Source organism: Typopeltis vanoorti, chromosome 24 (genome assembly GCF_054136105.1).
Source record: "Typopeltis vanoorti isolate ZY-2024b chromosome 24, IOZ_Tvanoo_1.0, whole genome shotgun sequence".
NCBI lineage: Eukaryota > Metazoa > Arthropoda > Arachnida > Uropygi > Thelyphonidae > Typopeltis > Typopeltis vanoorti.
This window is the reverse complement of record NC_143572.1, coordinates 2,148,216-2,162,627: the sequence shown is the minus strand read 5'-3', so window position 1 is coordinate 2,162,627 and position 14,412 is coordinate 2,148,216. Positions and strand designations below refer to the sequence as shown.

Sequence of the window (14,412 nt, the reverse complement as noted above, 5' to 3'; positions counted from 1 at the left end):
CATCTCCAAACTCATAATTCAAATGCATCTATCTTCCTTCTTTCACTATTTCTCGGGGTCCAATTTTCACATCCATACAGTACCACAGTGAATACCATTGCTCTCACGATTCTGATTTTTGTTGTAAGGCTAATATCTTTATCTTTAAAGATCTTGCTTAAATTTGTCATTGCTTTCTTTCCGAGTAATAATCTTCTTCTAACTTCTTCAGTACAATAACCATCTTGATCAATTCAGGATTCTAGGAGCACAAAATTGTTAACTGCTTCCATTTTCTCCCCATCTACTTCAAAATCATTAAGTTCACATGTTGCCATAACTTTTATCTTTTTGAGGTTAAGTTTAAGATCATATTTAGCACTTTCCTCTTTAACTTTCATAATAAGTTCCTCCAAATCTTCTTTGCATTCTGCTAGCAAGGTGATATCATCTGCATACCTCAAATTATTAATATTTCTTCCACCAATTTTAATTCCAACTGAAGACTTCTCCAGCCCTGCCATTCTAAAATGTATTTGCTGTACAAGTTAAACAGGTATGGAGATAAAATACATCCTTGTTGCACCCCTTTACCTATTGTGAAATACTCAGTTTCTCCAAGATCTGTTCGGACAATAGCTTCTTGTTCATAATAAAGACTCATCAGAAGGAAAATGAAATGCTCTGGTGCTCCCATTGTTCTTAACACATTCCACAATTTCACATGATCTACAGAGTCAAATGCCTTGCTATAGTTAAGGAAACAAGGTAGACATTCTTTTGATATTCCTGTGCTCTATTTATTATCCATCTCACATTGGCAATTTGATCTCTTGTTCCTCTGCCTTTTCGAAATCCTGCCTGTTCATCTGGCATTTCCCTCTTCATGGATGGTTCCAGTCTTTTCTGAATGATCCTTAAGTAAGACTTTATTTGCATGAGGAATCAGTGCCATAGTTCTGTAATTTTTGCACTCTCTTTCTTGCATCGCCTTTCTTCAATAAAGGTATATATAAACTGATATTTTTACATTCCCTAGGTCAGCATTTCTCAACCTTTCTAAGCCAGTAAAATGCCTAAAACAATTCTACGGACCACTAAGTTACAGAGGCGTGGGGGGGGGGGGGGGGAATCCGCCCAAGGCATCACTTTTTGGCATTTAAGAAATCTTGCCATACTGTCTATAAAACAGCAACTATGTGATGAAATGGACTTCAACAATGTCATCGATGATTTTGTGAACAGAAAAGCAAGAAAAATAACATTTTAGAATGTTGGATTACCAACATTTCGGAAAAACTGTACCATTTATAACATAACAAATCTAAAAGCATGTTTTGAATACATATGGAAACATATTAATTAATTTGGAAGTAAACAATTAAAAGTGTATCATCATTGAACAAAGTTTCAATTTTTATTAAACGAATAATATGATATAATTATGTTACTACTTACTTTTAATGAGATGGTTGAGCTTCTCGGCCCTTGCAGAGTTGCTGGATATCTGGCTCAATATTGGTCAATGTCAGTCGAAGATCGGCACACGCTCTAAGACGATTTCTGTATTTTGTTTTTATTTGATGGATCGATGAAAATCCTTTCTCACAAAGATAGATTGTAGAAAACTGCATGACAGTTTTCAACACTTCTTCAGATAATTCAAGAAATTCATTTCTCACTGAAGGCGAGATCCAGAATCGAGCCAAACCAAGATCACAGAATTGCATTTTAACTCCACTGTCATTTGAAAACTCAATTAACTGTTCTTTTTTCTTTCTCGTGACTGTAAGCCTGAAAAAGATCGTGAACCCACAGAAATTTCTTATAAAAGTTATTTGGAAAATATGTTTCAAAATTCCGTTTCAGATTTTTGAGGTGGTCACAAACTTTTTTACAGAAACTCAGAGTCAACAAAAATATAATTTTCCACTAAAATGATTCCAATGTTGGAAAATTGCAAACCGTCTGTCTTTTACATAATTAATCCATAAAACCAGTTTTTTCTCGAATGCCTTTATTTTGTCGTAGGCATCAAGAACAGTTAAAGAATTTCCCTGAAGGGAGAGATTTAGTTCATTTAATTTCGAAAAAAATGTCTGAAAGAGAGGATAGTGTTAATAACAATGCTTTGTCAACAAGGAGTGATGCAAAATCAGAATTACGTTCATTTACAAGTAATAAAACTTCGTGCCTTAATTAAAATAACCTTGTTAGTACTTTTCCCCTGGAAAGCCAGTGAATTTCAGAATGAAGCAACAGTTGTAAATAATCACTTCCCATTTCATCGCAGAGTACTGAAAATAACCTGTTATTCAACGATCGAGCTTTAATAAAATTAACTAGCTTTACAGTTGTATATCACAGTTTTAAATTCTGGTGGCATTCCTTTTATAATATACCCAATTCATATCCGGAGCTACTTCCTTGACCATAGAAACAACCCCACTATGCCTGCCTGTAAGGGTGTGAGCTCCATCCGAACAGAAGGCTATACATTTTCCCCACTGGATCCCTTGGTGTATTATGTAATTATTGAGAGTGTGAAATATTTCTTTTCCAGTTGTTCGGGATGGGAAAGTTCTACAAAACAGAATATCATGAATGTTGTTATAATGCGCATATCTTACGTAGTATATTAACTGCGCATCATTTGTAACATCAGTAGTCTCGTCTACTTGAAACGCATAATAAGAGCTCTTCTTAATTCTTTCGATTAACTGAGATTCTATGTCACCTGCCATATCATTAATTCTGCGAGCGACAGTGTCATTTGAAAGAGGAATCAGATCAACATCTTTTAGTAACTTGTTGCCAAACATAGTTTTTACTACATCTTTTATAGCTGGAAGTAGCAAATTTTCCCTGATAGAATGAGGTTTCCCTGTTTTTGCTATGGACAAACTTAAGAGATAGGATCTTCCAGTGCCTTGTTATTAATGGATCCCATGGCAAAACTATATATTTCCCATGACAAAGCACATCTCCTTGCTGACATAATGCAAAGCACATGTCTGCAAGGAGATGTGCTCTGCATTATGGGAGATACTGAGACAAAGAGTGATGAGATCTTGATCCACCTTTGCCATGAGTTGCACCACCTTACCTCAATCCTGAAGATATTTTCAGGCGCAAACTTTGTTTGCTTACACTTCGATAAAGGATTAAACTAAATTTATTATGGTCTAACCAAGTGCAAAATAAACTTCCAACAAGAGGTGAAAGCTTGTCTTTAGAAGCAAGAAAGGAGATTTTTCTGATGGGATGAAAGGCAACAAAGATGTTCAGTGGCTTTAAAACATTTTCTATGCATTCAGAAATGGCTTGCACACGAGGGATAGGAATGTGAGTAATTTTTTCTGCATTGGAAGAGGCATTTATACCATAACTGTTAAAAGCTTTTTTGATGAATCCATGCAGATATCTCCATCATCCTATTCAAAAGGCTGGAACTTAAGACCTTAATACATTGTGCTCATTCTTTATGTCCTTTAGATGAACTTTTAAGAAAAAGAATTACAACATATTAAATCCACCTTTTTATCAAATAAAAAAGGTGGATTTAATAATAATACAAATAATAAAAATAAAATAAAATAAAAATTATAAATAATAATAATGATAAATCCATCTTTTTATCAAATAAAAAAAAAGGTAGATTTAATATGTTGTAATTCTTTCTGTAAAAGTTCATCTAATGAACATGAAGAATGAACACGACGTAATAAGGTCTTAATAGTTCAGCCTTTTGACTAGGATGGTGGTGGTGAGATCATCATGGATGTAATGGTCTTATGAGTGTTCTTCTGAAAAAGTGAAAATTGTAAGCTTCCATCTGGTTGCTGATGATAACAATCAAACTCAGGTCTTTTCCAGTTCAAAGACACAGTGTCCTGTTGTTCTTCCAGCTGCATTATGGAGGCACTAGAAAATGCATACCAGAGTAATTTTTCTTTTGTCTGTTTCGGAATATTTTAATTATTATTCTAAAAGGGCTTAGCCTTATCTTTCTGCTTTTAGACTCTTGATTAAATTATTGATCTCAACAACAAAAAAAATATCTTTGTCACAATTTAACGTAGTCTAATAATGCAAATATAATTAAAAATAGTGCAATATTATCAGTAATTAGATTATGTAAAACTTTAATACTATCTCATTTCCTTTATAACTTCTATCTTTAAAGGAGTTAATTATTATATCTTTATGTGATGTGGTTTTTAATTCTAGGTTTTAGGCATTGACAAAGTAGTCAACTTTCCCTTTCCTTCCCCACCTGAAGAAGAAGCACTGAAGGTAAGGTGATGCAGTCAATTCTTGCTATAGCAAACACCTATAACATGTTTGTTTACTTTAACAAACTAATGAGAAGTTCCTAACAAAACTCTATCTTTTCAGTATTGTACTAGAAGAAATTCACTATAATAAACTATTCCAGTAGTCCCTACAAGTTTCCTATAGTGTGAGTTGACTGCAGTTCTGAATTCTGTTGGTTTATTGATTATTTATAATAAGCATTGAGAGCTGAGTTACGTGAATATCATGTACTGTAACTGACACCTTTGTGCCATAACTGGTTAATTTCTCTCCCACATTCTGAAAAGATCAAATTCTATTAAGGGCAATATCCTATCCTTCTCATCCATCTAGGACGGGTTGAGTCCCTTCCTAATGAGGGGTTACTGGCATATTAATGCAACTGGTTCACCACTCCTCTGCTGCATCCCCTAAGGGTGATATTCATGACTGTATCCGTGTGTTCAGAGGGCCAGTTTGCCTGCTTGCAGGATGAAAAACCCCAGATAAACTGGGGGGGGGGGGGGGGGGGCCTGCTGTTCACACCCAAGACCAGCTAACTTGGCTATGGCTAAGGAAGATTCTTGAGCTCCTCACATTGTCGACGGGAATCGAACCTAGTACACTCCTTCCCCAGGCATATGGTTGTGAAGTGCATAGCCACTAGGCTAACCGCATGGATATTTAGCAATAAGAATTTTGTAATCTATTTAATTGAAGATGATTTAGATACTGCTGATAGCATGTTTTTCTCTGCAAAATGGAAAAGCTATTCCCTAGAATATTTATAATATAATGTGCATACACACACAGCATGATATGATAAATCAGCTATCTTGTTGAGAACATAAGAATTAAATCTTCAATGAAATCAGAAATAGCATATGACATAATTCAAGTCATGAAATACTCTATGACATTGAGTGTGTGTGTGTGGGAGAGAGAAAAAGAAATGTCAATTTGATTTTTGTTTGATTTTGGCATAAAGATTAATAGACTGGTTAATTCACATTTTGTTTCTTATGAAGTTCTTGTTCAAAAGCAATATTTTTAATTACATAAATTTTGTTAAAATTCTATATATATATATATATATATATATATATATATATATATATATATATATATATATATATATATATATATACAGGGTGTTCGGGATAAATTTGACATATTTATAATTAATTATATTTTTCCGTAAGTTACATGTATTAACACACACTTCTCTTCATTTAAAAGTTTGGACCCTTCTTCATTCATATACAAGATGTCAGAAAGGATGGATAGCTGGAACCCACCTGAATCATGGAAGAGAATAACTTGTATCATGATGATTCGTGCCCGCCATCAAAATAAGGATATTACGACTGCTGCCCAATGCTCCCTGAATACAGTAAAAACAATCAGGCATGAACTAGAGACTTGCAATGGTGACTACGAGGATGTAGCAAGAAGAAAGATCCCTAGCAGACGATCTGATTGCGTTCGTACAGCAGAATTCCTCGCAAATCTGCAGGAACAGGTGTTGAAGAACCCTGGCATTGGAATTCGGGCTTTGTTCGTGGAGTTGCTAACTGTAGTCAAGTCCTGGATAACAAGGGTAGCCAATGGTAGGCCGTATGTATGGCAACAGGATTCGGCCCCTTGCCACACCTCTGGGAAAAGTCAAAAATGGTTGTCTGAAAATTTCTACGACTTCACCAGTCCAAATGTTTGGCCTCCAAACTCCCCAGACCTTAACCCCATGGATTATTTTGTATGGGGCGCAGTTGAAAAAGACACCAATCGCACTTCCAGTAATACAAAAGCCCAGTTAATGGATAAAATTAAAACAGTTTTTGCGGCCCTTCCCAGGGAGACTGTAGCATCAGCTTGTTCGAGGTTCCGAAGCAGAATTGAAGCTGTGATCGATGCTAATGGTGGTTATTTTGAGTAAATCTTGTTGATAGTATTGTAATTAACTCTGCCTGTAATGTTTTTTTGTCAATTCATTAAATTTAATAGATACAAAGAAGATTTTCTTTTTCCTTACGAAACTGTCAAATTTATCCCGAACACCCTGTATATATATATATATATATATATATATATATATTTATTTATTTATTTAATATGTTATTAAGAAAAGTATGGTATATATGCTTATGAAATACATATTAATATTTCAGAGAAGTTATTTGTTAGTTTGTACTTCATAATCAAATCCATTATTATAGAAATATGATTTAACTACCCTTGTTTATTTGTCATGTAAAACATGGAAAAGTGTACTGTTGAACTTGAAATATTCATTCAAATAAATTGGATGGGAAGTTTAAGATGATTGATATATTTCATCCATCATGGCCAGTTGGGTGATTAAGGGGAAAGACTGTTCCACACAAATCAGGCTTGAACTTAGTCATGTACTGTATTCTGAAATATCTGGTTTTTTTTTATTAATTTAAAAGATAATTCGTTAGTGTTCAGAATGATATATTTGATATTCAAATGAAGTAATGCAAATTCACATTTGTTATAGGCTGCCGAGCACCGATTATTAATCCTTGGTGCATTAGAAGAGTTGCCAAAACCAAAACGGTTTCAAGATATTAAGAAATGTAGGTCATAATGATATACTGCAGTAATAGAAAATTTAGTGTACTGTATATAAATTGCTCAAAATAATCTGTGGTTATTTTATGTTTTGATATGGAATTATCAACATATATCTAAAAATATACTATTTGATGGTAAATTTCTGCTGACATTACTAGAAATTTACTATTAAATAGCATATTTTTCCACATATATCTGATCAATTTTTTTTGTTAGTTTTTTTTGCTTGAAACTTACCATCCCAGAATTTAGTTTGGTAGGCTCATCTGAAGTTAGCCTGATGACATCAGAAATCATAACTGAGTCCATACAATTGTATTTTTAGTTTTTTTCTGAAACATTATTTAATAAAATTATTGTTTATTTCATTTTGGTGGCATAGGAATAGCTTAAACTGCTGACTTGAGAATCAGAATGTATACAGACAATGGAAGTTACTTAAATTTTGGATATGTCCTAAAATGTAATTAACAGATTTTGGAATTTATGTGAACGCTGATGTTGCTAAAATAAACAGATAGGACAAGAACATGAGCATTTACTATAAAAAGAACTTGGTTTGCACTGGCATGATGGGGTAATTCCATAATACAGTAATATCTCGATTAACACTCAGGATGTGTTCCTAGAAGACAAAGCTCTGAATGAAACAGCATTTAAACGGGATCATTTTAACACATAGTAAATAGGGATAGGAGAACACAGGACCTAGAATAAACAAGTTTTACTTTAATTTTAAATTATTTTTATATTAACTTTTTTTTCATGGCTCTTGGTGTTTTGGAATGATACACACGCAATGGTTTCAATTTGAAATCACCATTGGCTTTATTACCCAAAAGAAGGGTTAAACGATCTTTGGCAGCTTTGGTGCTCGCTTTTGTTCGCATGATATAAATGTACACTTTGGCATTCTCTTTCAGAAAAGTCCTGTTTCATCAACATTAAACACTAGTTCGGGAGGATAATTTCTCTTTCAGTAATGGCTCTTCTTCTTATTGTGCTATCTTCTATCGAAGGTCAGCGACCATCTTGGCAAACAAACTGCGCTCTTGTGCTAATCTGAGCAGTTGTGCACTGCTCTTTCCTGTCCACGTCTTGATGTTGTCAAACCATGATATTCTTTTTCTTCCTCTAGTTCCTTTGCCATCAATTCTTCCTACCAAAATAGTTTGTAGAAGTTGGTATTTGCTGTTTCTCATGATGTGTCCAAGATATGATGTTTTTCATTTCTTGATTATTTGTACAAGATGTTTAGCTTTGCTAATGGATTTTAAGACATCTTCATTGGTAATTTTTTCTGTCCATGATATCTTTAGCATTCTTCTGTATAGCCACATCTCAAAGGCTTCGATTTTCTTGATGGTTGTCGCCTTCAATGTCCATGTTTCAACTCCATAGAGCAGAATAGACCACATGTAACATTTCAGCATTCGGCATCTGACTTCCATGTTTAGGTCTTTATTGCAGAATAGTGTTCTCATTTTCATGAAGGACTGCCGTGCAACTTCAATCCTTGTTTTTATATCTATTTCTGGATCCCACCGTTCATTAAGCCAGCAACCAAGATATTTATATCTTGACACTTGATCAATATTTTTCCCATTGAGTGTCAGTTTCATTGATGAGGCTGGATGTTTGCTGATGATCATGTATTTTGTCTTGTTGATGTTTATATTTATTCCCATTCTTTGGCTTTCTATGTATACTCTGTCAACGAGTTTTTGGAGATCCATAATGTTATCTGCAATTAGCACGGTGTCATCTGCATATCGTAGGTTGTTAACAATCTTTCCATTTATTGCGATTCCCTCTGGACATTCTTCCAATGCTTTTTTAAAGATTACATCTGCATATATGTTGAACAGGACTGGTGAGAGCACACATCCTTGTCTCACTCCTCTTTTGATGTTAATATCACTGGTGGTAATGTTGTCTAATTGAACGGTAGCTGACTGATTCCAATACAGATTTGTTATTAGTCTTATGTCTTGTTCGTCTAGCCTTATTTGTTAAAGGATTTCTATTAAGTTGGTGTGTCTGACTTTGTCGAATGCTTTTTCAAAATCTATGAAACACATAAAGACAGATTTCTGTTTTTCTATGCATTTTTGTATCAATATTTGGGTACAGAAAAGGGCCTCTCTAGTACCAAAACCATTCCGAAAGCCGAATTGTGTTTCACTTAGAGTTTCTTCACTTTTTCTATAAATGCGATTCTGAATTACTTTCAAAAATATTTTTAATGTTTGGCTCATTAGACTAATAAGTCTGAAGTCACCACAGGAATTCGCTTTGGGTTTCTTTGGGATAGTGATAAATGTAGATTTGAGCCAATCTGATGGAAATTCATCACTTTCATATATTTTATTAAATAGTTTTTCAAGAAGTTTGATGTTATCTGGTTCGATTAATTTTAAAAATTCTGTTTGCACACCATCTGGTCCACTGGCTTTTCCTGTTTTACTTGTTTGTATAGCATTCTCTATTTCGCATTTCATGATTGCTGGTCCTTGAATGTTATCTTTTATATTTATAGGCTTCTGTCTAGTATCATTGAAAAGTTCTGTTACATATTTTATCCAAATCTGTGCTTTATTCTCTTCTTCTAGAACTATTTTTCCATTTTCGTCTCTTAGAGACACTATTTGCTTTTTCCTCAGTTTTCCGGAAATTTCGTTGATTTTCTTATACAGATTGAAATTATCATGTTGTTTCTGAAGCAGTTCAATTTCAGTACATAAATTTTTCATCCAATTTTCCTTGTCTTCTTTTATTTTTTTCTTGATGATGATATGTGTTTCTGTATACCTGGCTAGGTCTTTGTTTTTATACATTCTTCTAGTATCAATAAGAGAAAGAATCTCATCTGTCATCCATTCCTGTTGTTTTATATTATTCACATAACCTACTTCTTCAATACTTGTTGTTACGATGGCATTCTTTAAGCTATTCCAAAGAGATTTCACACTTTTATTTTCTTCTATGTTAATCTGTTGTAATCGCAGGTTAAGCTGTGTCTTGGCACTTTTATTTATGTTCGGGTCTTTCAGTTTTTCTACATCAATTTTCTTCTTTTGTGATTTTTTAGGTGATTTTAATCTAAGACGTACTTCTGCAACTATGGGATTGTGGTCTGATGAGATATCTGCTCCAGGATAAGTCTTTGCACTCTTTATACTATTGTGGAATCTTTTATTTATCAGTATATAATCAATTTGATTTCTGACAATGTTATGTTGGTTATCTTGAGGCGATTTCCAAGTGTACAGTCTTCTTGGTGGAAGTTTAAACCAGGTATTTGCTATTGTTAGATCTTCTTCCTGACAGAATTGGACTAGGCGAATCTCCTCTGTCATTTCTGGTGCCTAAGCCATGTTCGCCAACAATTTCTCCATCACCCCCTCTTCCCACTTTTGATGGAAAGGCTGAAGCAGCTTCAGTATCTGCACTCATCGCTTCTCCGGTGATTCGAATGGTGTAGAGATTGCTTTTTTTTTTTTTTTTAAATCTTTCGAGCCAACCTCTGCTAGCTGCAAAGTTTTTGCCTGTATCCTCTCTTTGTTTTTGAATATGATTAAAAATACTTCTGGCCTTTTCCATGATTATTGCCTGATTTAATGGCATGTTGTGTTCGGTTTCATCATCAATCCAAAATGGAAAGATGTTTCTCCATTTCCTCTAAAACAATGCTTCCGGATCGGGTTACCTTTGTTGCAGAAGATGTTATGGTTGTGGTTTTTGAACACTTAATTTTGTCCTTGTTTTTTAAAATCATTCGTATAGTAGAAGTAGACAAATTTAAAGCAGTTCCAATGTCAAATTGACATTCACCTTTTTCTAATTGCCTCAGCAGCTGTATTTTAATGTTGAGTGAAATTCTTTTATGTATCAATTTTGTTTTGTTTTAATCTTTTGTTGATTGGCTTTGGTTCGGGAATAATCATGTTATATACGAATCAAGGGAAATACAATGATAAATTGAATCAGTTTAAATTTAGTGCTTCTTTTAGGCTTTGAGTAGAACTGCATTATATCAAATCATGGAATATTTAGCGCTTTTTTTGGGTTTGGAAAAAAAATGCGTTATAGCGAATCAGCATAGGGTTAGCATTAAATGGGGTCTTATTGAGTGCAGTTATCAAACAATTTGAAATTGGATGCATAGAATCAAGTTTTTCAGCAAGGAGCTATTGAAATGTGTTTAATTAAATACAGTGAAATTCTATTAGTTGGGTGCTATAGAGAGCTGCTCATGTATGGTAATTTACTTGGCCCAATAATTGTTTTGAGCATATATACATTTTGCAAGTATATCTGCTGCATAGCCTTTAGTCCTCAGGCATATTGAGGAGAACATTCATAGTAGTTAGAAATGATGATACCCTTTGGCTGACAAAAATACTTGGATTCTAGTTTTACTTAAGATGTGGCAAATTCTTATAAGGACTTTTCACCGAGTTTTTCCTCTTGGAAGCTCGGATTTTTCTGCCTCAAAAGAAATAAAAAAACCTGTCATATAACGACCTTACCTCTTTTGTACATTGCAAGAATGATGATATTAGCCTTTCAGTTGGAAATGATGGGATTAAAATCTCATGAATTTGAGGAATTTTGATAAAGGATTTTTAAATAAAGGTAGATTACTTAGTCTTATGAAGGAGTCAAAGCATTTTCTTCATGGAAACTCAGATCCCCCCCCTCCTTCTCTTCAGAAAAAAACGGACAAACCAGCAAGAGAATAAATGCTGCTAATAGGTTGGCGGGTGTGCAACATATAGCCTTTTATAGGCAGATTAATCCCATCTTTCCCTGTTTGTGAAAATAAGACACACTTGTTTGGCCTGTTTCCACAAAATTGGTTCTTTTGGACTCAGCAGGTGAGATCTTTTCCACCATTTGTTATAGAGCATAATTTTGTTATAACAGTATTTGGTATGCTGTAAAAGTCTACTGTGAAAGTCATTGCAGGTGGTTTCCTTTCTTCAGATTTTTCCATCATCATCATCATCAAATTCCTGCTATGTACCCTCAAGGGGTGTACAGGATATGACAGTACTACATGAAAAAATTACATCATTACTAACTTCCTATCTACAATTTTCCTCCAAATCAGTCTGTTACTTGTCAAGACTTGACTCCAACATTATCAGATCTTATATTTCTATCGTCTAAGGCACTTTGTACCGTATCAATCCACCTATATCTTGGTCTTCCTCTGGGTTGTTTTTTGGCTAACCTGACAGAGAACACTTGTTTTGCTAATCTTTCCTCTCCCATTCTATTTAAGTGACCATACCACCTGAGATTAGCTCTGCTAATGCATTCCTGGATGCTGACAATGTCAAGTTCTTTCCTAATATCCTCATTTTTAATATGATATTGTCATTGATGCCATCTGTTCACACCTCTAATCTTTCTCAGGACTCTCATATCTGCGGTCTCTAGTCTTTAGTCAATTGTTTTACTTCTGACCCAGCTCTCAGATCGATAAGTTAAAACTGGTTTGAACACTGTCTTGTATACAGCTAATTTAGTGTTCCGACTAATTTCTCACTTATTCAATATGAATTTATTCAATTGACCAGCTTTGCTGATTCTGTTGTCTATTTCTATATTTAATTTACCATCTTCAGTAAAAATTGTGCCTAAGTAGCTGAAATGTTTTACTTGTTCCACAGGTTCTCCATTCACAACACAGTTGACATTTTCAATGATTCTGCCTATTTTCATTGTCTTTGTCTTTTTATTGCTTACCTTCATACCATATCTATTACAACAGATATTCAATTTAGTCAGAGAATCTTGCAGACTTGTAGCAGATTTATTTAGAAGTATAACATCATCCGCATAAAGCAAAGAGCTGAGATTAACATCTCCAATTTTGATATCATGTTTAATACCACTTTCCTTCATAATGTGATCCATACAGATAATGAATAACAAAGGGGATAATGTATCCTTGTCTCACACCAGATTTAACATTAAACCATCTTCCTGTACGTCCTTCAATTCTAACTGCTGACTTACAACTCAAATAAAGACTAAGTATTGCTTGATATAATGCCCCATTGACACCATATAACTGCAGCGTATTGAATAGCTTCTCTCTTGGCACCTTGTCATGTGCCTTTTCCAAATCGACAAAACCTAAATACAGATCTTTGTTATATTTCCATGCTTTGTCGACTATTTGTCGTAAAGTGAAGATCTGATCCTGACAGCCTCTATTTGGCCTGAATCCAGCTTGTTCTTCACTAAGCTTTTCTTCCACAATTCTTCTCAACTGTTTCTCAAGTATACTGGTATAGATCTTGCCAGGAACACTCAGTAGGGAAATACCTCTGTAATTCTCACATTCAGTTTTATTTCCCTTTTTAAATATGGGTAGTATGAGATCTCTACTCCAATCATCGGGAATTCGTCCCTCTGTCCAGGCTTTCTGAACTATGCAGTGCAGCCACTGTAAGACTTTTATACCTCATACTTCAGCATTTCTGGTCGAATATCATCTACTCCTGTTGCCTTTCCACATTTCAAGCCTTTAATGGCTTTTTCTACTTCCTGTATGGATATGTATTCCTGACTGCATGCCTGGTCAGTGTTTTTTATCACTATGCTGTCATCACTGCTTGTTTCATTTAGCAGTTTTTCAAAGTAATTACTCCATACTTCAAGGATATCTTTTTCTCCTTTTTTCATGTCACCTTTATCATCTCTAACTCTTTTTACAGCACTCTTTCCTCCATTCCTAAGCTTCTTCAACAACCTCCAGGATATTTATTTTCTATATTCTTGCCAAAGTCCTCCCATGACTTTTGTTTAGCTAGATTTACACGCTGTTTAGCTTTCTTACATTTATCTCTGTATTCTGTAAGAGTAAAAGCTGACTTATTTGCCAAGAACTTTTGATATGCTTTCTTCTTTTCCTTCACTGCCTTTTTAACTTCCTGTGTCCACCAGGGAGTTCTGATTTTTTTATCCTTGCACACAACCTCACTACATGCCTCTCTGGCAGAATCAATCAATGTTTTCTTCAGAGTTTGCCACTGAATCTCCAAGGTTTGATTCCTGTTCTCAAACTCTTTCATTTTCTTTTCAATAATCTTTCTGTATTTCAGTCTACAGTTCACATCTGAGAGCTGCTCAACTTTTATTCGCTTTAAAACTTTCTTACATGTTATTCTTTTCAATACGAAATTCAATTTTATCCTGCTCAAGACTAAATAGTGATCACTTCCAATTTCAAATCCTCTGTACACTCTGGTGTCCTGCACCAGGGAGAAGACATCACTATCAACAATAACATAGTCAATGAGACTTTTCTTATTCCTAGCCTCTTCTCCCCATGTGAATTTGTGCACATTTTTATGTTGGAACATGGTGTTAGTAATAACCAGTCCATGTCCTGAGCAGAAATCCAACAGATATTTGCCATTATTATTAGCTTTGCTCTTTTCTCCAAATTTTCCCAAAATATTTTTGTATGTCTCACAATCATTTCCTACTCTGCTATTTAGATCCCCAACAAGCACCAAG

At 34.5% G+C, this 14,412-nt stretch overlaps 1 protein-coding gene across 2 annotated transcripts in view; it reads left to right on the top strand.

Annotated features, from left to right (window-relative positions):
- kz (putative ATP-dependent RNA helicase kurz) overlaps positions 1–14,412 on the top strand; it is a 304,771-nt gene that overhangs the window by 174,055 nt on the left and 116,304 nt on the right. For both annotated transcript variants that reach the window (XM_090413301.1, XM_090413300.1), the window contains exons 15-16: positions 4,210–4,275; positions 6,797–6,875. In XM_090413301.1, coding sequence (XP_090269427.1) covers positions 4,210–4,275; positions 6,797–6,875 — 145 coding nt within the window. The remainder of the gene's footprint in view (positions 1–4,209; positions 4,276–6,796; positions 6,876–14,412) is intronic.